Genomic DNA, 20,675 nt, shown 5'->3' on the forward strand with positions numbered 1-20,675 from the left:
AGGGCAGCCTTGGCGGAGTCCTACCCTCACCGGAAACGAGTCCGACTTACTGCCGAATATGCGGACCAAACTCTGACTCCGGTCGTACAGGGACCGAACAGCCCGTATCAGGGGCTTCGGTACCCCATACTCCTGAAGCACCCCCCACAGGACCCCCGAGGTACACGGTCCAACACCTTCTCCAAGTCCACAAAACACATGTTGACTAGTTGGGCCCATGCACCCTCGAGGACCCTGCCGTGGGTGTAGAGCTGGTCCACTGTTCCATGACCAGGACGAAAACCACACTGTTCCTCCTGAATCTGAGATTCGATTTCCAGACGGACCCTTCTCTCCAGTACCCCTGAATAGACCTTACCAGGGAGGCTGAGGAGTGTGATCCCCCTGTAGTTGGAACACACCCGCTGGTCCCCCTTTTTAGTCTGCCAATCCAGAGGCACTGTCCCTGATGTCCACGCAATGTTGCAGAGGCGTGTCAACCAGGACAGCCCCACAACATCCAGAGCCTTTAGGAACTCTGGGCGAATCTCATCCACTCCCAGGGCCTTGCCACCTCGGTGACCTCAACCCCAGAGATAGGAGAGCCCGCCTCAGAGAACCCAGACTCTGCTTCCTCATGGGAAGGTGTGTCGGTTGAATTGAGGAGGTCTTCAAAGTATTCTCCCCACTGTCTCACAACGTCCCGAGTCGAGGTCAGCAGCGCCCCATCCCCACTATACACAGTGTTGATGGTGCACTGCTTCCCCCTCCTGAGACGCCGGATGGTGGACCAGAATTTCCTCAAAGACACCCGGAAGTCTTTCTCCATGGCCTCACCGAACTCTTCCCATACCGAGTTTTTGCGTCACCGACCACCAAAGCTGCATTCCGCTAAGCTGGCCGGTACCCATCAGCTGCTTCAGGAGTCCCACAGGCCAAAAAGGCCCGATAGTAACCCATTCAGAAATATCTCGATAATCATTTTTGCACTTAAGTTTATGTCCTGTTTTGTACCATTACTGTAAAGGGATTCATTTTATACTGCAATATGAATTTTAGGCCATATCGCCAAGCCCCTGCGAATGGCTGGCAACCAGTTCAGGGTGTACCCCGCCTCCTGCCCGATGACAGCTGGGATAGGCTCCAGCACGCCTGCGACCCTAGTGAGGAGAAGCGGCTCAGAAAATGGATGGATGGATGGATCGCCAAGTCCCTTGTTCCAATTGTACTATTGGAAAGTAGTCCGGAAAGTGGTTTGCAACTAAAAATGAGCTAAAAATGCATTTGTGGTAAATGGATGCACCAGTAAGTTTCATTTTAAATCTGCACAGTCGATATTTTAATGCACTCCCTTGTGTTCAGATCTGGGATTCCTTCTGCTGCCCCGTGGTTTCTGGCAGGGATGAATTTGGGGAATAGCCTTCATGATTTACACAGGCCTACTGTGTACCAGCTACTCTTCCAATAGCCAACTTCGGCTCTTAACACACTCTGTCTTGCGTTCTTTTTGACCCTGTGACGTGGTAGTGGGAACGCAGCAAAGGACAAGAAGCCAAACAAATACAAGGGTCTCATTTGAAGCAAGGGGTTATGTCATCTTCTACACACTAAGTCAGAATCCCTGCCCCACCATACTGCCCACTGACACTTACCCATCTGTGCTCAGGAACCTTTTCTTACATCAAAGAGAAGGCATGACTTTTATCAGTACCTTGGTGTTTTAAAGTGTACTTTGAAAAAGGCGATACTGACCATCATAGCGGTTCATTGGCTTGAAGGGTCAGCAGGCCACAAGTTTTTCTAATTACACAGTGACCTGCTTTGGCAGACACATTCCTTCTGTTTGATCTTCCGGTTATTTCTTTCATACATCAGGATTGTCTGACTATCTCACTAAGAATTGAATGTTAATGCACATGACTTCTATGTGGCCAAACAGCCGTGCATTACCTGTTGTTGGTTAAGTTTACTGACTCTTTTGCAATAAATTTTTCAAAGATAGACACCAATGCTTTGAGTGTCTGTGAAGACCTCTGTTCAGGTTTAGTACGAGGAGGGGCTTTCCCCTCTTTCTATCCTACTTTCTACATATCTGAGCATAGAGCCTTTTTTGTAAGAGTGTCTGCAGATGAATGTCTTGCTATGCATGGCTCAGGAGGATTTGAGACGGGTTGAACTCATGACCCCAGTTGCTCTTGTGCCGAGCCTCAAAGGGAGAGAGGTTAGTGTCTATTACAGAGAGGAGTTTGGATGGAGTGCTCGCCCCTCTTAATGTACTGTATTTAATTAATTGTTTTATTTCAGTATGTTGAGAATATCGGGAGAGATTTGTATACTGCCAGGGTTAAGGGTAATCTAATCTTTAAAGTATCAACACATCACTGTGATAATGCTTTGATTAAATTCAAATTACCCTGTTTGGTGATCAAGCCAGTTACAACTGACACTAAATGATACAAGTTCCCCATGAGCTGTGTTTCTGAAAGGTGCAAGGCTGCAGTATTCGCCCGGGTCCTTGTTTCTTTTTGGGATTTGTCTCTTGGGGAGGACAGCTTTATAGATACGTCCATTGAAGGTTACTGAAGAGGCTGTTGCCCAGCAGTTAGTGGCATTCTCATGACCTCACCTGGCCCTAAGAAGGAGCTTTGCCTAATGATTTGTGATCATGGCAATCAAAAGCTGCTGTTACACCGCATCACAATGGCAACATGAACCCCAGTCATGTTGCAAATACGGCAAGAAATACTGTATATTCCAGGCTTCAAAATCAGAATTATAAGTGCCACCGCTGATTCCAAATGAAGACTTGAGTTAATTAGTTGTACGTCTGGACTGTAGAAGAGAGAAACCATTGATTGGCACAAGCGTGACTAAAAAAACAGTAACGGCAGAACACAGTGCTTTTGCAGCTTAAAACGCTATACTAGCAACATTAAGATAGACTGTATAGCTCTTTGTCTGGCAGTCACATTACTCATCAGTCTTCATTTACATAAACGTTGACAAAGGGTGTTCAAAATGTTTTTGTATGAATGGCGATGTTTACCTTATAAACATTTTTGGAAACACAAAGAAACAAAATGATTTTATTTTTTATTATCATTTTAACCAGTTCGTTTTCATGTAAACACACCCTGACCCAGGTCTGAAGGTCATGTGTGACAGTCTTAGCGGGCGTGGAATGCTCATTGACAGATCCCAGGACCTCCTGGTGTTGGTGACACCGATCATGTTGGTTTCTTGGTGTGTGTCACCATGGCATGTTCTGTTTGGAGGTGAGCCATCTCACGTGGTTCCTGCATGTCATCCTTCTTGGTGTTGGAGTAAACCACGTGCTAGAGTAAGCATGCCTCCAGAAATAGATCGGACCTCACACAGAATGCTGTGGACATGACATAAATGTTGGGATTTTAATATATTGTATCGCTATTGTCTATGTTTAAGTGTGTATCATCCCCCTTATTAGTGTAGTCATTTAACATTCCCTCCTTCCATTTTCTACAGCACAAGTCCTCATCAGGGTTGCTGGTGAGCTAGAGCCTATTCTAGCTGAATTCAGGTCAAGAGGTGGGGTACACCCTGGATTTATTGCCAGTCAATTTTACTGCACAAAAAGACAAACAACCATTCATACTGCGCAAAACGTCTGGTCAAAAGTTCGACCTTCAAAATAAGATGCATACAATATAGTAGCATGGATTCACCACACCTTCTTGGCCTACATTATCTTATTTAACAGCTACACTGAATAAACAAGCACAAAATAGTTTTGAGTGTGACTGCTAAATAAGCCACTATAGGGCCAGATAAAGTATGTTGAAACTGTTATCAGACTGGTATGCTTTTATTTTGTTTTTTCATTTGTTCTAGCAGACACTGTTCCACGGTCGCCATTGTTGTTGCTTCGTTCCTTGAAACTCCACCCTATGGTGTGCTAGCCAGTACCAGCCGTAGCAACACCCCCGACTTGGAGGAGAACTGCAGGACATGTTCAAAACTGCGTGTGTGGGTTGCACTCGAGTATAAAGGCAAACTGCGTGCAGAATAGCCGCAGTGACGTCAGCGCGGTCACCGCCCACGCGAGTATAAAGAAGCCTTCACAGGTTCATAATTAAGAATAATTGATAAAGATGAGGCGGCACGATGGACGACTGGTTAGAGCGTCTGCCTCACAGTTCTGAGGACCGGGGTTCAATCCCCGGCCCCGCCTCTGTGGAGTTGCATGTTCTCCCCGTGCCTGCGTGGGTTTTCTCCGGCCACTCCGGTTTCCTCCCACATCCCAAAAACATGCATGGTAGGTTAATTGACAACTCTAAATTGGCCGTAGGAGTGAATGTGAGTGCAAATGGTTGTTTGTTTGTATGTGGCCTGCGATTGGCTGGCAACCAGTTCAGGGTGTACCCCGTCTCCTGCCTGATGATAGCTGGGATAGGCTCTGGCATGCCCACGACCCAAGTGAGGAGAAGCGGCTCAGAAAATGGATGGATGGATGATAGAGATGAGGCGGCACGGTGAACGACTGGTTAGCACATCTGACTCACAGTTCTGAGGACCGGGGTTCAAATCCCGGCCCCTCCTGTGTGGAGTTTGCATGTTCTCCCCGTGCCTGCGTGGGTTTTCTCCAGGCACTCCGGTTTCCTCCCACATCCTAAAAACATGCGTGGTAGGTTGATTGAAGACTCTTAAATTGCCCGTAAGTGTGAATGTGTGCGCGAATGGCTGTTTGTTTTCTATGTGCCCTGCGAGTGGCTGGCGACCAGTTCGGGGTGTACCCCGCCTCTTGCCCAAAGATAGCTGGGATAGCCTCCAGCACGCCCGTGACCCTTATGAGGATTAAGCGGTACAGAAAATAGATGGATGGATGGATGATAAAGATGACGGGGAACACTTTCATATTCAAGAAAAAACTAAGGCAATGGCTCCCCTCGCTGCTCTCCCACCTGTATATGCCATCAAGAGTCTTCAAATGTAATGTGTTAATAATTTGGGGTTTCTGGAACATATTAATTGGATTTACATTACAGTATTTCCTATGCGAAATATTGCTTTGGATTAGGTACAATTAAGATTTAGTCAGACTTTCTGGAACGGATTAATCACAAAAACCTAGGTTCCATTGTATCGGACACACTTCATACTGTAAATAAAGTGGCCTCATTTTCAGCTTCCATTATTAAAAATGAGAACATTTGGATCAGTTCTCACATTAGTGTAACTCATTCAACTTGATTGCTATGCCATCATCCATCTTCTGTCCCTTTTAAGTACAAGTCAGTTTCTTCCCATGGCCATTTAGACTGGTGTTTTATGAGAAAGATATGGGAAATGTCACAGTGGAACCCTCCCCCCCCTTCTCCTCATCTACGCCTTCTCCCTGAGACCTCTCCCAACACACCACCTCCTCATCCTCCCCTGGGGCCAGGAGGGAAGGCATTCCTGACCACAGGCCACTTCAGAGCTGTGGAACAGAGCCACTCAGTCTTGTTGTTTTGATCTGAAGCAGTCTGCTGTCATCTGTGTCATTCCTGTATAACATTAGCTTCCCATAAAGAAACAATATTGGTCCTTTAACCCCCCCCCCCACCCCAAAATAAAAAAAATCTAACGCATACATCTAAGATGAGCCTTTTACAGCCCCAGAAACTGCATGTTTCTGACAAGCTAAAGCTAAACACACTGCCTGTTGTGTTCTCCTTTTTCTGGGACCACCAGCATAGATGGAAGGTACTGGACATTTGAATAGCATTTGACATTTGCTGATCAAAGTGCCATGCCATGGTGTAAATTGTAGAAAGGTGTATGTGGATTTATTATACAAGTAAGTACATATAGTGTAAAACGAATATACAAGAACCACCATTGACAAAGGGGCCCAAAATGAGGGTTGTTTTTGAAAACAGTGTAGTTATTATTTCAAATTGTCTTAAAGAACGTATTGAAGAAAAATGTAATTAGACAGATTTACATCTCATTAATCCACCCTTCATCCTCATTAGAGACTTGCACTGAAGACCCTCCCCCACTCTGTTGCCCTTGTTGTCCAGCTCCCTCTCCCCAATGTGGCACGCAGTGTGTTAACCATGACAGCTTTTGTCAGAGTGTCACGCTGGTCTCGGAGGTACACATGGAATCCACATTGGCACTCAGTCTAGCAGGAGAATGACCCCTTTGCTAGATTGTCCTATGGACATCGTGCTTTGTTTGTTCCCTGAAAGAATTAGCATTATTTATAGACTTCATTTTCTCCATAATTTTTACTGTAAAATTAACTTAAAATAATGAAACAGGAAAGTGAGTTAGTTCAAGATTTCAACAATATTAATATGAAAGGTGCCATATTTTACCAAACCAACTTTTTCTAGTATTTGGGATGTAATATTGGCTCTATGGTGCCGCAGTAAACATGAATTAAAATCGTCCACGCATTCCTGAGTTCCAGACGTTTTTCTGCTGAGAGGCCTGAAATCAGGTCATTCGAATTTCTCTAGCTTATCTATGTCACTAGCGAAGATCTCCGCCTACCTCTCCGCTCCCGAGCCATCGCCGTAAGCATACTGTAACAAACGTGTGCTCTCACAAGTGTCTTCTTTACGGATGCAACCAATCAGAGGAAAGGGGGCGGTCTTATCCAAATATGGACAAAGCGGATACAAAACTCGGACAATCGTATGACAAAACCAAAGTGTTTTTTTTTTTTTTTAATGAAATTGACACTTTTATACTAAGTCCATGTTAGAGAGTCACTCTATGGAGGGCTAATAGCCAAAATATGGGACCTTTAAGGTGGCGAAAAATGGTGTGACCCAGTTTTAGTGATGGACGACAAAAGAATAATGCAACAAGGGATTTTCTTCTCCAAATGCATCTTGTTGAGGCTGGTTCTCCTTCTCGAACAAGTGTCACAAATTCACAATCAAGCCAACGAAAATGCCAAACACACCCTTTAAATTAACCCTTTGATGCTTGCCGAACTGAGCTTATATAATGTCATGTGTGATTTCATCCATGAGATTTGTGCAACTTTGTAGATATATTCCTCCTGAAAATGTGAAATCTGACTTTTAACCTCAACAATATTATTGTTTTGTCCAGAATAAACAAGCAAAATTGCACCAGAAAGCCTCTTCACCTCTGTAATGTGTACAGACAGTGGTTTTGCAAGCAGCGTGTGTTCCTCTGAAAATCATGTACTTTTTGTGCATACATCATGCCATCACAGAAGTGCAATTTACTTTTGCCAAGGGCACTAACACAACCCCAACCCAAGATAGAATCCAGCTTCTGGACTGGTTGCTTACAGTCCGGTTGGTCCTTTTGTTTCTTTGGTCAGTGTCCATTTCCCCCTTAAAAAAAGACACATTTGACCACAGCAAATGTTTCCACTGTGCAATGGTCCATTATTGCCTCCGGACACAGTTTACTCAAGGCCTTAAGCAAAGTTTTTGCTGGCATGTGTTAATGTAGCTAAATACTGTGGTGCTTGACAGCAGTTTTAAAAGTAACCCAAAACCCTTGTGGTTCTATCAGATTAAGATGAATACTGGTTCTTAATGCAGCTTTGTGTCAGGGATCAGAGATTGCAGATGTTCCACTCAGTCTTGTGGCTGTCATACATTTATTTGAGGAACACCATTCTTAACCATGTAGTATGGTGGCAATGTAAAGATCCTTGGCCCGTCTTTACTCTGAAATTACAAGGCCTCTCCTGAATGCCGCTTTTGAATCAAAAAGAACATTTCAATGAGTCATTAATCCTAACAATTTAACAGCAGGATAACATTGCCGTTTCACAGAAGATTTGACTGCAAAGAAAGAACAACTTTTACAGCTTGTCCTGGACTTCCTGAAGATCCACAAATCTAAATCATGAACAGAAAGCAATGATGTCATAACATTACCAAGAAACCAGAGATGTTATGGAAAGTCTTTAAGAGGTAAAATAGACTCCAACTTAAAACACTCTGTAAAGATTTTTTTTCTAAATACTGTGCATCATACATGTTTCAAGATAACTGCAGAAAACATGCGCAAAGACTGATAACTTTATAGTACTCAATTGTGGAGCTATAGCGTTAAACTGTTTTTCACCATTTCAGTTTTCCACATTTTGTGTGCATGGCTAAAAAGTCCCAGTGAGGCATTGCTGGCATGAATCACCCCTTTCCCACTGTACTGTATAAGAACCTGAGCACTTTCATTTGAACCAGCGGTTATCCGGTGTAATTGCAACGTGCAGTTAGCTAGCTAGCTAGGCCTAGACACAGAAACTTCCCCTCAGAGTCCACTGGTATGGCTGCTTTAGAGTGCCTCGTTGTCGGCCGTGAGTGCATGCAAGCTACGTAGAGAAAGGTGGAAGAGGAGGGAATTTTTTAAAGCTCTGTGACGACCCAGAGGGATATATTCCAGCCACCGGAGGCTTTAAGCGGATATATTTTTGTGTTGCAAACGAGTAGACACAAGAAAGATGCTAGACGAAGTGGGGTCGTAGTAGTGGTATTCGATTGACAGTTGAGTGGGGCGTGGTTTCAGCGCATTCAGTGGACATGTCCACAGCGTTTGAAAGGGGAGACAATGGCTTTATCTTTTTCGTCATTTTGAAGCCTTATATTGTATACTTTTTTAATCATACAAATTTGGCAGCGTTGTTAACAACACTCTTCTCTATGGTGCGTCAAATTTAGAAGCCATTTATTTTAACTTTGCAGGGACCTTAAGGTATCTTTATATGACAATGATGTCGTAAAAACAGGAACGTGTTTTAAGTGTTTTGGGATCAGATGACAATCTTGTCAGTACACCCCCAGTTCACAGAGACCTGCAAAATCTGCCAGGCCAGTTGTTTACAATATAAAGATGTGGAGAAACACTACGCTTATTAACACCAACTCCTTGTCCTGTCAGGTCCTTTCCAAAACCAATCTTTTGAATACCCTTCGCAGTTGATTATCCATAATTGACAATGCAAGAAGCATTTAAAAAAAAATTGTATGTCTGCTAATGTATTCAAATGATTGGCTCGGTCACCTTGTATTCAATGGCTCTAATGCTTTTGTCAGTAACAATATTTTGAAGACCTTGTGTGGTACTCATGAGCAGTCATCTAACATAATTACCCAATGACCTAGATTTGATGATTATCAAATCACAAGTCCTTTGTGGCTGCAGCTCCTCATCCACCACATTATCACTGACCATCAAGAATTCATAATATATTTATAATCGCTTTTTTGGTAAATTAACAGTGAACCTCGTTAAATCATAAGTCAGAGCATTAGTTTGGCTATGGACTAGTATTGACCTGCGATTGTGGCAGATTTTAACTTTTTGTAATCTTAGTTTTTAAATGTGTCTTCAAAAATATTTGACTTTTTCTTATGGGTTGTGCTTGTCCTAGTGGGCTCTGGCCATCTACTTTGATGAGGAGTAATGAGCATGCATGGCACTATAATCATTTTTGCTTGGTCTTGGGGCAGCAGTGTATAATTAGAAAGGGTTGATTTCCTGCACCACAGAAGGGCTTAAAATTGAAGGCTTTGCCCCGACCAGGGTTTAGGAAAGTCACCGAAATAGCTCTGGTGAGTTTCCGTCCTTGTGTATCTCTGCGTATAGTATCGGTCAGATGGCAGTGCTGTCATCATAACATACTGCAGCCTGTTCCCCAACTCTTGGATGATCAGCTTTTATGTGGCACCCCTTGTTTTCAGAGCCATCCACCCAAATTACAACTTTGTGTTAATCTCTTTTGCATGCGACATGACTGAAAACATGTTTCAACTTAAGTGAACTCACCACTATGAGATTTTAACAAACGTTGCCGTGAAATGTTATTTCAGTACCTTCTGTGCACTAAGCCATGATGTGTACATTGTCAATGTTTTCGCAATACAGCTATATCAAATGTAATTTTTAAAATCTGTTTTTAGGTAAACAGTATAGTGGTACCTTGACTTACGAAGGAACTGACTTACAAGTTTTTTGAGATATGAGCTGTCACTTGGCCGATGTTTGCTGTAAAACTGAACCTTAATGAGAATTACATGTTGTGTATTTAACTAAACCACACAACTTTGCCTTATGAAATTCAGCTATCTTAATGTTAACACACAATACTAAACTCTATAGACAGGCTACAAATCTAGCACTGGTATTGCGGTTATAACCCGTAGATGCAAAAAAAACGACTAATATTGCAGCTTGCTGTCGTCTTTGTGTTTTTTTTTTATGTCTGTTTTATACTGCCCCCCTTGGATGCAGTGTAGGTTCATAGGTCAGGGTGACAGCAGATCTTATCCTTGGCTAAAACACCTTTGGGACATTTACAGGTTTTTCTCCATGTCAGAGGCCACGCAGAGGTGTCATTGCAACCCTTCCGCTTCCTGTGTCTGGCATTCAGCTTTGTTTAGGAGCCCTTTAAAAAACACAGGACAGCTTTGTGTCTCCTGTGTTGTGGCAGGGGCCTGCAGAAAATGGGTTTCTCTGTTTCTGATTAGCCTGGCGGGCCAGCAACACTCCTTGTGCCCTGAGGGGAAAAGCAGGACGCTAAAAGATGTTTGCGACTTGTAGTTAAGACTGCTGTGATCGCTATAAGACTGCAGACAGAGACATCAGTGCACGTCTACTAAAGACTAACACAAGCAACTCTGTGCTGAAAAGTCATTGTCATTACTATGGTTTACCACATCTGCTGTTATAATCACAGTGGAAATGCTGACATATCATTAGTCAGGGGTTACATGCTATATTGAGGTTGGTCATTCTCTATATTAATTGTAGCCATGATGAGTGTGCAACTTTGCCACCCGAGAGTGGATTACTGTGCTCCCTGGCTGGCTCCATGATTTAAACGGTCTTTCCATGCAGGACTGTATTTTCTCAACATAGAAAAGCTGTTTTTTACATCCTGGGTTTGGATTCCACAGGGCAGAGTAGCAGTCGGGTTAAATCATTAGCACATTTGGAGTTACAGTAAATCATCTGTATAGGCTGCGCAAGAGAATTACCGTAATTTCTCGTGTATAATGCGCATCCATGTATATTGCGCACCCCCAAAGTTGACCTCAAAATTCTGGAAAACCCTTCAAGCTATCTATAATGCATTTTTACAATGCATGATTTTGCTTCTACCCATGTGATCAAAACATGATGTATGGTCTGTATTGTATGGTGTACCCCGCCTCCTGCCCGATGATAGCTGGGATAGCCTCCAGCACGCCCGCGACCTTAGTGAGGAGAAGCGGCTCAGAAAATGGATGGATGGATGGATAGTGTTCCATGGCATTAGACATGCTCTATTGTCAACTCGTGTGAGCTCAAGGTCTGTTGTGTGAGTTTACCACCATCACGATTGAACTTTTTTTCTGGACCTTGCAACACAAGAGAAGGACAGACTGCAAATGACAGAAGATGGAAAAAATATTCAGAAGCTGTGTTTCTTGTTTATAGGTAGGGATGGTATAACGATTGATTAATCGTTATAAATTTGGTCAGTTGAGTGGAATTCTTGATTAGTCGTACCTTGAAGTAGCTGAGGCAAAATGGATGTGCACTACTTGTCTGCAATCAGCAGGGGCGCTGATGTTCAGTCTAAACTAGTTTGTGGTCTAAAGAAGAAAAACTTGGCGTCAGCTATGGGAAGTTGAGCTACATCCTCACTTGTCTTAAACAAGTGAAAATAAATGTCTTCTGAATTTTTCAACTTTAGCAGGGAAGCCCAGACTTCCCTCTCTCCAGCCACTTCATCCAGCTCTTCCAGAGGATCGTGGGGCCTTCTCAGACATAGTCTCTCCAGTGTCTCGTAGTCGTCCCAGGGACTGTCTTAAAATCATGAAAAATCAAGCCGCTCTCCACTCTTGAAAATTGTGGGCGTGTCCGAACAACTCTCAATTGTCAATCAAACAGCCGTGGCCCAATGGTTAAGATCATCACCTGCCCCCGTGGGGGACCTAGGTTCAAGATCCCGACTGGACCATCCGCCAACATCCCCAACCACGGCTGTGGTGTCCTTGAGCAAGACACTGATACCCCGAAAGGCTCCCCGGGCGCTTCAGCTGCCCCCTGCTCCAGTGTATTCCACTAACATGTGTATGTGTTCACTGTGATGGGTAAAATGCAGAGAACAAATTTCGTGTGCATGCATGCATGTTCATGACAATAAAGGTGATTCTTCTTCTTCTTCTTCTAAGACCTGGAAAAATGGATGTTACGTCTTCATCTATCATCTTTCTTATGCCTACACATAGCTGCATGTTTGAGCCACAAAAAGATATCTGCTTGAAGCTTCAGGTGGCTGTACTATTCTCTTATCTCATCACGTCGTCGTGGGGCTTTTCGACGCAGCAACTACAAGGCGCTCTAAAGCCCGAAGCCATGTTACACAGGCTGGCTGTCAAGTCGGACCTTAAAAATGTTTTTCCTCAGTCTCCACTCTTCCCCATCCTCCTGTGTCATACGCGCACTGACAGCCGAAACGAGGCACTCTATAGCGGCCACGCCAGTACCCTATCCGAAGATCGTCACTCGGTGCTATTTTCGGCACGTCCTAAAAAATCAGGAAAGCTGAAATGGAAACTGTTTAAGACAATATCTCCTCAAGTTAGTCAGTCTTTGCAGGTTTTCAGCAATTATCTTGAAACATGTATCATGTATTTAGAAACTAATATCTAAATTCACGTTATAGAGTCTTTAATACAACACTGGTATCAAAACAGGAGTGAAGAAGATTCAGAGAATGATTCCACCATTAGAAACAATATTTTTCAGGTACACCAAAGAACACCGCACTCACCTGTGTTGCGTTTATTGTGTTGTGTTTATTGTGTTTGTTTAATTAATTTGTGAATTATGTACCAGTATTGTATAATTTAACACTATTTCGCTAGCTGATGCAGTTATGGCCATCCTACCTACACATTCTGTGCTTGAGAGGCAGGCCTGATCAGGGTTTACTGATCTGAGCAGTACCATGTACCGTCTGAACTGGACTGTGCCACTTGGTGGAAAGTGGAAACAAGGCATTACATTCCTGGCATTCAAGCTTCAGAGTCAACATGGAAAGTGAAAACAAGTGGTTTGGAATCTTGTGGAAATGTGAGGCGTACAAACCTATGTTTGAAGAATATTTGAAAAGTACTCTACCCATATTTCACATCAGACCAATAAAAACTATTTTTTAATGAAAAAAAAAACATAAATTGTCTGTACCAAGAGCCTTGTGTTTCAACATTGTCTGACATGTTTTAAGGACAAGGTGGCAGGCAACACAATTGGAAGCCTCTGCCTAGATTCCTCATTTTATTGCATGAGCGTATGTCGAAGCTATTTGTAAAATCTCTCATAACACTGTGGTTTTCCCTAACAGGAGATGTTCATAGCCACAATGCCCAAAGAAGATACCCACCTGAAGGAAACCCACTAGCCCCAGGCTTTGGCAGCAGTCACCCTAACGTTCCAGATGATGTTTTCAGACTAAGCCTCGCCAAGGGAGCGTCTATGTCTCTGCCCTCCTCACCTCTTCTTCCACGACAGTCCTACATGTTGCCTTTACGGCCTAGCAAAAGATCTCCAGGTATGTTTTTCTTTCCGTTGTACTTGTATTATTCCTATTACAACACCACGACAATCAACTGACTAAATGTGCTACAATGGCAAGGAATTCCAGTTGTCTGTTGTCTCTGAAAAGGCAGTAATAAGTGATCTTAGCTGTGTCACCTCATTGTGATGTCAAATCCATGCTCTCTACATCCACAGCATGTGTTTACATTTAGCTAGCTGGCAATAGGTATGTGTTTACACTGGAAGTAATTGTCTCTCTTCCCTGGGTCTCTTCGTCCACCACGCTAAAGAATCTTCTTGTCAGCAGCTGTGTGGGCCTTCAAAGCAGGGGGATACCTTTGTAGCTGAACTTGTTCCAACCTGAGGCTTTCTATTTAGGAAATCTTGACAAAGAGGATAAAAATCCTTTAAGTGGTCAACATGGCCCCACTCACGTGGCACTCATCTGTGGGGCATTCTGGCCTTTGTTTATTCCAGTTGTAGCTTTGATCTACTCTCAGAAGTGTTGAGTCAACTGGCACAAACTATATTATCTAAGAATTTATCTTATCTAATGACATTCTCTTCGGAGTTTGTTCAGCTGTTAAAGTCCAAATTTGCGTTTGCAGACCCTATTCAAGTTGATGTGATCATGGATTTATAATACACATTAAATCCAGTCACATGAAGAACTATACAGTACACTACTGAATCCACATAAAGAACCACAGAAGAGGCTGGACTTGTGAATGTGTAAAGGGCCTTCTGGGCAGGAAAAGGGGATCCCTTATTAAAGGCAACTGGCTGCTTGAGAGGCTCTGGGACATGTAAAAAAATAAAAAAGGAACAGACAGATCAGTGATGTCATGGAGGCCAACCAAGGAGATGGGGGGGATGGTCTATGGATGCTTCTCTACCAATCCTTACAGGTACCTGTGAAAACCCGCAGGGGAGAGTTCTCACCTCCAGTTAATAAACACATCTTGCAGGAAATGTCGCAACTCTGCGACGTAAACATTGTGTGTCTGCATGCTGTGATTGTCTTCCTTACGGGTTGATTTCACGAGACCTTTGTTTTAACTTTTTCGAGATGCAAGCCGCCAATAGGATGATTTAAATTTTTTTTTGCTTTGACTTGCGAGCAAAAAGTTTATATGAGCACTGTATGGTGGCAGTGAACTTAAATCACCTCACAACAAGCAGCAGTTTGTTGTGGCAATCTGTTTATTGCCACTCTCAGTTGAAGTTTACTGTCAAACTATCCATCCATCCATTTTCTGAGCCGCTTCTCCTCACTAGGGTCGTGGGCGTGCTGGAGCCTATCTCAGCTATCATCGGGCAGGAGGCGGGGTACACCCTGAACTGGTTGCCAGCCAATCGCAGGACACATACAAACAAACAACCATTCGCACTCACATTCACACCTATGGGCAATTTAGAGTCTCCAATTCCTGCATGTTTTTGGGATGTGGGAGGAAACCGGAGTGCCCGGAGAAAACCCACGCAGGCACGGAGAACATGCAAACTCCAAACAGGCGCCCACCGTGCAACTGTCAAACTAAACATAAATCAAAGATAATTACACTGTGTATATTTAAAACAACTACATTGCCTTTAAATCCGGTATCTTAATGCTAATGGCAACACATAATAGGAAAGGTGTAGAGGGGCTAACAAATAGCATCTATGTGGCAGTGTTATAATCCTTTAAACAACTGATATTTTAACGCAAATGGTGAAGCAACACATGTCGACAGACAGAGTTTGTATCTAAGTCAAGACTCATGGAAATTGAATTTATGATTTAGCATTCATTGATGAAGATTAACCCAAGAAAGCTGCAATATATTTAATTCAATGCATTCAAATTTAAGTGTGTGTCGTATTATGCCCGCCCAACCATGTAAAATGTGCATAATAATAAGCCACATCCTGTATTGAATCATTCCACGTATTGTATTCTAACGCATAGCAATAATGTGAAACTACAAATTTCCCTTCAAAACTCTGTATAATTCACAAGCATGTGTTAACGACATTTTGAAGTCTGAATTCATCAAAGGAACATCTACATGCTGCTCCCAGATGTGGATTGCCAGCGCATTCCAAGAGACAATGTCTTGAAAGTGTGGTGACATGAGAGTTACTTGCATGCAGAGGGACTGTCCAAAAACAAATAAAGTCACTGTGTTCATTTGGTGTGTAAATTTAAACTTCACACTCAATGTGAGCTGATAAGTCTGACAAATTCATTAGATCGTTCACCCTTAAACAAGCAAAAATCACATTATATGATAATGTTCTAAATACATTACTATATCATTAATGCAGCTATACTGTATCTGCTCCTGCTCAATTAAGAACGAGGGATGTCTTTGAGGAACGTGGTTTCCCCACTGAATCAGAAAGTGCTTTTGTGTGGTTTACCTTCACTTCCCGACACATTGGCTAATCGATTGCAGTTTGGAAAGTTCTTTTAATGAGAACCTTGGTGAGTACAACAGAGAACTGAGCGTTTGAGTTTAAGTGGGAGTTTGATGGATGCCTGAGCTGAAAAGTCCCGGCGGCGCTGGCTGCCACCGCTTTGATCAGCTAAGTCATGAAACACAGAAGCCTGCCATGTGTTGACCAGTGCCTTGGCTCTTTGGGATTAATGGTTTACAAGCCTCGCAAAGACCTGAGTAAGGACATTTTGCTTGAATTAATCAATTACCCACATGCAGATTATAGCTGTTATGGAAAACCTGGAACCTTTGTCGTGAATGTGTCAGGGAATGTAGTTAGTGACTTCATCAATTCGCTGTGGAGTTTATTGAGACGTTTGTCAGAGTTGATCTTCCCACTGGCATTCATGTCCCCACAGTGACCTCCTATGGCTGTAATAAGTTACTGTGCCATTTCAAGGCATCTATATTTTTGCTTGCTTCACAGCCTCGGATGAAATGCCCATTTTCTTTGTATTTGGTTGAGTGTCTGTGGACTATACAGGTTGGAGCTGTGTTCCTCTCTTGGTTCTCTTTCACCGTGTTAATGTTCAAACTGGTCTGCTATTCTCTTACTTTGATGATGCAATCAGCAAAGCCTTTAAAATTGTTATATTTTTCAACGTTTTTCGATTTTAGCTCAAAGACTTGCCTTCTGGTACATTTCTTGCAGAACTCTATAATGAGCTCAGTTCATTTTAGCTTTATTTTATCAAGAGAAAGAAGACACTTCAGTGCCACTAAAGTTGAGCTTTCTTGAAGTCACCTCTGGGCCAGTCACACTAACCAGATGTCCGTTTAGGGGACAATAGATGTCTTTCAGTGTGCTGATCTGTGAAAGATCTTGTGATGCTGCGGAAACCTTTTTTAGACAGTTGCTTGGATGGTCACCGAGTGTAAACTTCAATATTGTGCTCTACTTCACTTCAGTGTACTTCACTTCGCTCCTACCTTGCTTCTCTTATATGAGTAAGCCCACATTTTTATTAATTGCAATTCACATTCTGCCTGAGAAATTGAATGGACTGTCAGACTTGGAATGTTTGTCCAATGGGGATGGGATTATAATTAAGCGGGGTACATACACCTACTCACAATCAATCTAGATGAAAGCATTTTCCTTCCCCTATAATCAAAGTCAGCAAAGGCCCGATTATCAGATGTCTCCGTAAGACTAGCCTGAGCGATTATCCTGTGGTGTGGGGTGTGTGAAGTGAGTTTTTTTTCCTCAATGGTCAGGATCGATATTTGGAAATGTTAAACCTGAAGACTATTTATGCTGTAGACAACACTGAGTTTGGCCGAGTTCTCTGTGAATGTAAAGTGAAATGGAACAATAGCCAATTAGGAAGCGGCCACTAATAGAGGAGCAGGGCACATAGAAACAAACAACCATTCGCACTCACATTCACACCTACGGGCAATTTAGAGTCTTCAATCAACCTACCACGCATGTATTTGGGATGTGGGAGGAAACCAGAGTACCCAGGGAAAACCCACCCAGGCACGGGGAGAACATGCAAACTCCATACAGGTGGGGCCAAGATTTGAACACCGGTCCCCAGAACTGTGAGGCAGATGTGCTAACCAGTCGTCCACCGTGCCAGCACTACTACTACTATTATTTTTGTTCTTCTTTGTTTTCTTCCCCCGCCAGTCTGGATGCACTGTGTGACAATGCTGGCTCTCAGAGGGCAGTCTTGGTACTACGTGCATATCGATATCGGTGCTGATACTGTACGTCTGTACTCGGACCCATACAAATGCTCCAATACTATGACACCAATACCACTTCACCAGCCTGACATATACCTTATGGGGAGGAGCTGTGTCAGCTGTGTGGAAATACTTTAAGGTAAAAGCCAGCAGCAATTTATGCTCTTCAAAATGGATGATGAACTCTGTTGCCGCCCGAGTGGGATTATTACGCATCACTACTTGGTAGAGTACTCAAATGTAAGCACTTGTACTTGTACTCGGTTTTAAAAAAAATGCAATCGGTGCATCCTACCACACACTATAAGAGAGAGCAAAGAGCATTTGTGGTGTTTTTCACATTTTAAAAAACTGGTGTGTGTTTACCCAGTTTAACTCACGATAGTTCATCATCACTATATTTTACCAGTGATATAGTTAAATGCAATAATTAATGTACTGGACAAAATCTGTGGTAGATTAAAATATATTTGTGATGGGCAAAGGAAATAAATAATGTAGTCTACTTCGTTTAAAATAAAACAATAGTTAGAATCTTGGTATAATAAAATTTTGCATTTATTAATCATACAGTAATCCCTTGCTATATTGCGGTTCACGCTTTCTTCCGCTATAGCGCAGATTTTTTTGGTAATTGTTATTACCGTTGTTACTGTTTTTTTATACTGTTTGTACAATATTTTTGTGTTATGCATTGTTCTTGCGGTCTCATTAACATATCGTATGATTTTGTATTGTTTTACAAAGTAAAAGTGTGTTTGAAAACCTTAAAAAAAAATTAAATGCTATACAAACATGACTAGGCTGTATTTAAATAGGGTATTTCTATATCCCCAATTTCTTTTAATGCGGGGATGGTCTGGAACGTAACCCCAATGATAGAGGGGGATTACTGTATACTATAGATACGCACTCTTGACAATAGGGGTTGGCATTTGACTGAATTTCTTTGACGGTTATGGGGAGGAAAATGAACAATTAAAGAATCAATTCTACTTTTTCAAAATATTATTAACTGGTTGAAAAACATCTTAACAATACAATAAACACAATAAGACTGTATCATATGCACAACACTGATATTTTGTCCTGGCCCTTGTGTCCAAGGTACCAAATGGTTTGGGGAAAATACACATATGATATCAGTAAAGGCAGTACATAATTCACACAGTTTGCATGCATGAGATCAGTTGTGACTAAACATACAGTTTAGTTTAGTCACAATGTCACAGCTGCAAAGTGTAGAAATTGCTTGAGCCTTAGGACATAATGCCAATATGTCTGGCTGTTAGAAGCAAATGAGTCATCAATCACATCACACAAAAAACACAAAGCACCATGTCTGTAAAACTTCCCCGACTGTTCAGCAAACACTGTGGATAATGGATTATCCGGTTAGTCGATCAATTAGCCAGGAGTCACGCACACAATCAGATGTTTAAGTCACAATCAATCTGAATCCGAATCAAGCAGCAAGTGTGAGCTAAGTTTGGCATTTGGAACATAAAGATGCCTATTGTAACAGCTGCTGTCATTCCATTTGCTGTGTAAATGTGATGGACTGTCTCATTGTAGAATTAAATGTAACAAGGTCAAGTGTCCATCCTGAAGAATGAATGTCAGGAAAAAGGCCATGAAAAAACATCCTCAACTCAGGATGTATATATTTTCTCGAAATACTTTTTAAATTTGAATCTGCGGGTGCTTTTAACAACCTCTAATAGCTCTGTATCACCTGTCTTTCTCTGACACAGTGTAACTAAATACTTTGTTTCCCTCTGCTTGTGTTTTCTTGTCCTCACAAGCTCCCTCTGCTCAGTATGATGAATCAGACTAAAGCATTTGTAATTTGTTCTCTCCGCAGGGGACACGTCCCGATTTCAATTTGTCACATCTGAGTTTCAGATGGTGAGATGTGATGGTTGATAGTGTCTCCTGAGTAGCATTCCCCCCCCCCATCTCCATTGGGGTGTGATATACTTGATGTGACCATTGTCAGTCTTGTTACAGCCTGTCATTTCAACCTGCACCTTTTCTAAACCAGATATTGCAGTTTGTTCTCATACGAAACATCTCTGAGTTTGGCTGACAGTTGTTCCTTTCAGGTCAACACAGTACCGTTTGGAATGGTAACTCAAGCATTTTGGCAAGACATGCTTGTGCTTATCCCATTCCATTCCACAAAGTTCACAATCGTCTGTCAACTATTCATTGGAATGAAATATTTCTATCTCCATTATTTAGGTACCGTGTTCTAGTTACACTGACGTTTTAGCTAATGGAAGAAATGCTATGTTTCTTTAGTTTCAGAATCCTCTAACACAATCAGACTGTACTTAACCGATATGTACTGTAAGTTCGAACCAAACCTTTTAGCCACGTTCCCACCAAGCGGTACGATTTAGTTCCATTTGTATCATGTAAACTTTGAGTAGACTCGCATTTTCACCGCAGGGTATGAACGCTACCCTAAACAGTTTGACATCATACCTTACCAGAGTGTAATTAATTATGCCAGTGATTAATACAAGTGCAGTGACATACTGTTGGTAAACTTTAAGAAACACTGCTATGTACCCTCCTGTTTTTTGTTTTCATCCCATTCAGATTTTCGTTTAGTTCTCTGTCAACTAATGTGTCTATACAATGAACCCCTACTATTCGCATGGGATAGGGGCCGAACCCTGTCGTGAATACCGAAAATCCATGGATAATTGATGCCCCCTACTCCTAAAAGGGGTTCCAATTGGGTATAGATAACAAAAGATGGCGGTAAAGCACTTAAAATGGACAGGACCATAAAGAACCAATACCATGCATCTAACATGCACACATTCTTGAACCCATGTCACATAAACAACTGTATTCGCTGGTTAAACTGTTCAACACAAACAAACCGTCTTCACATGAGGCAGCCAGCCTATTGAAATTCATCCATCCATCCATTTTCTGTACCGCTTACGCTCA

At 42.4% G+C, this 20,675-nt stretch overlaps 1 protein-coding gene across 6 annotated transcripts in view; it reads left to right on the forward strand.

Moving 5' to 3' along the window:
- tanc1b (tetratricopeptide repeat, ankyrin repeat and coiled-coil containing 1b) overlaps nucleotides 1-20,675 on the forward strand; it is a 120,518-nt gene that overhangs the window by 27,402 nt on the left and 72,441 nt on the right. For all 6 annotated transcript variants that reach the window (XM_061793065.1, XM_061793066.1, XM_061793071.1 and 3 more), the window contains one exon: nucleotides 13,337-13,543. In XM_061793065.1, coding sequence (XP_061649049.1) covers nucleotides 13,337-13,543 — 207 coding nt within the window. The remainder of the gene's footprint in view (nucleotides 1-13,336; nucleotides 13,544-20,675) is intronic.

This window comes from Phyllopteryx taeniolatus, chromosome 12, assembly GCF_024500385.1.
Source record: "Phyllopteryx taeniolatus isolate TA_2022b chromosome 12, UOR_Ptae_1.2, whole genome shotgun sequence".
Taxonomy (NCBI): domain Eukaryota; kingdom Metazoa; phylum Chordata; class Actinopteri; order Syngnathiformes; family Syngnathidae; genus Phyllopteryx; species Phyllopteryx taeniolatus.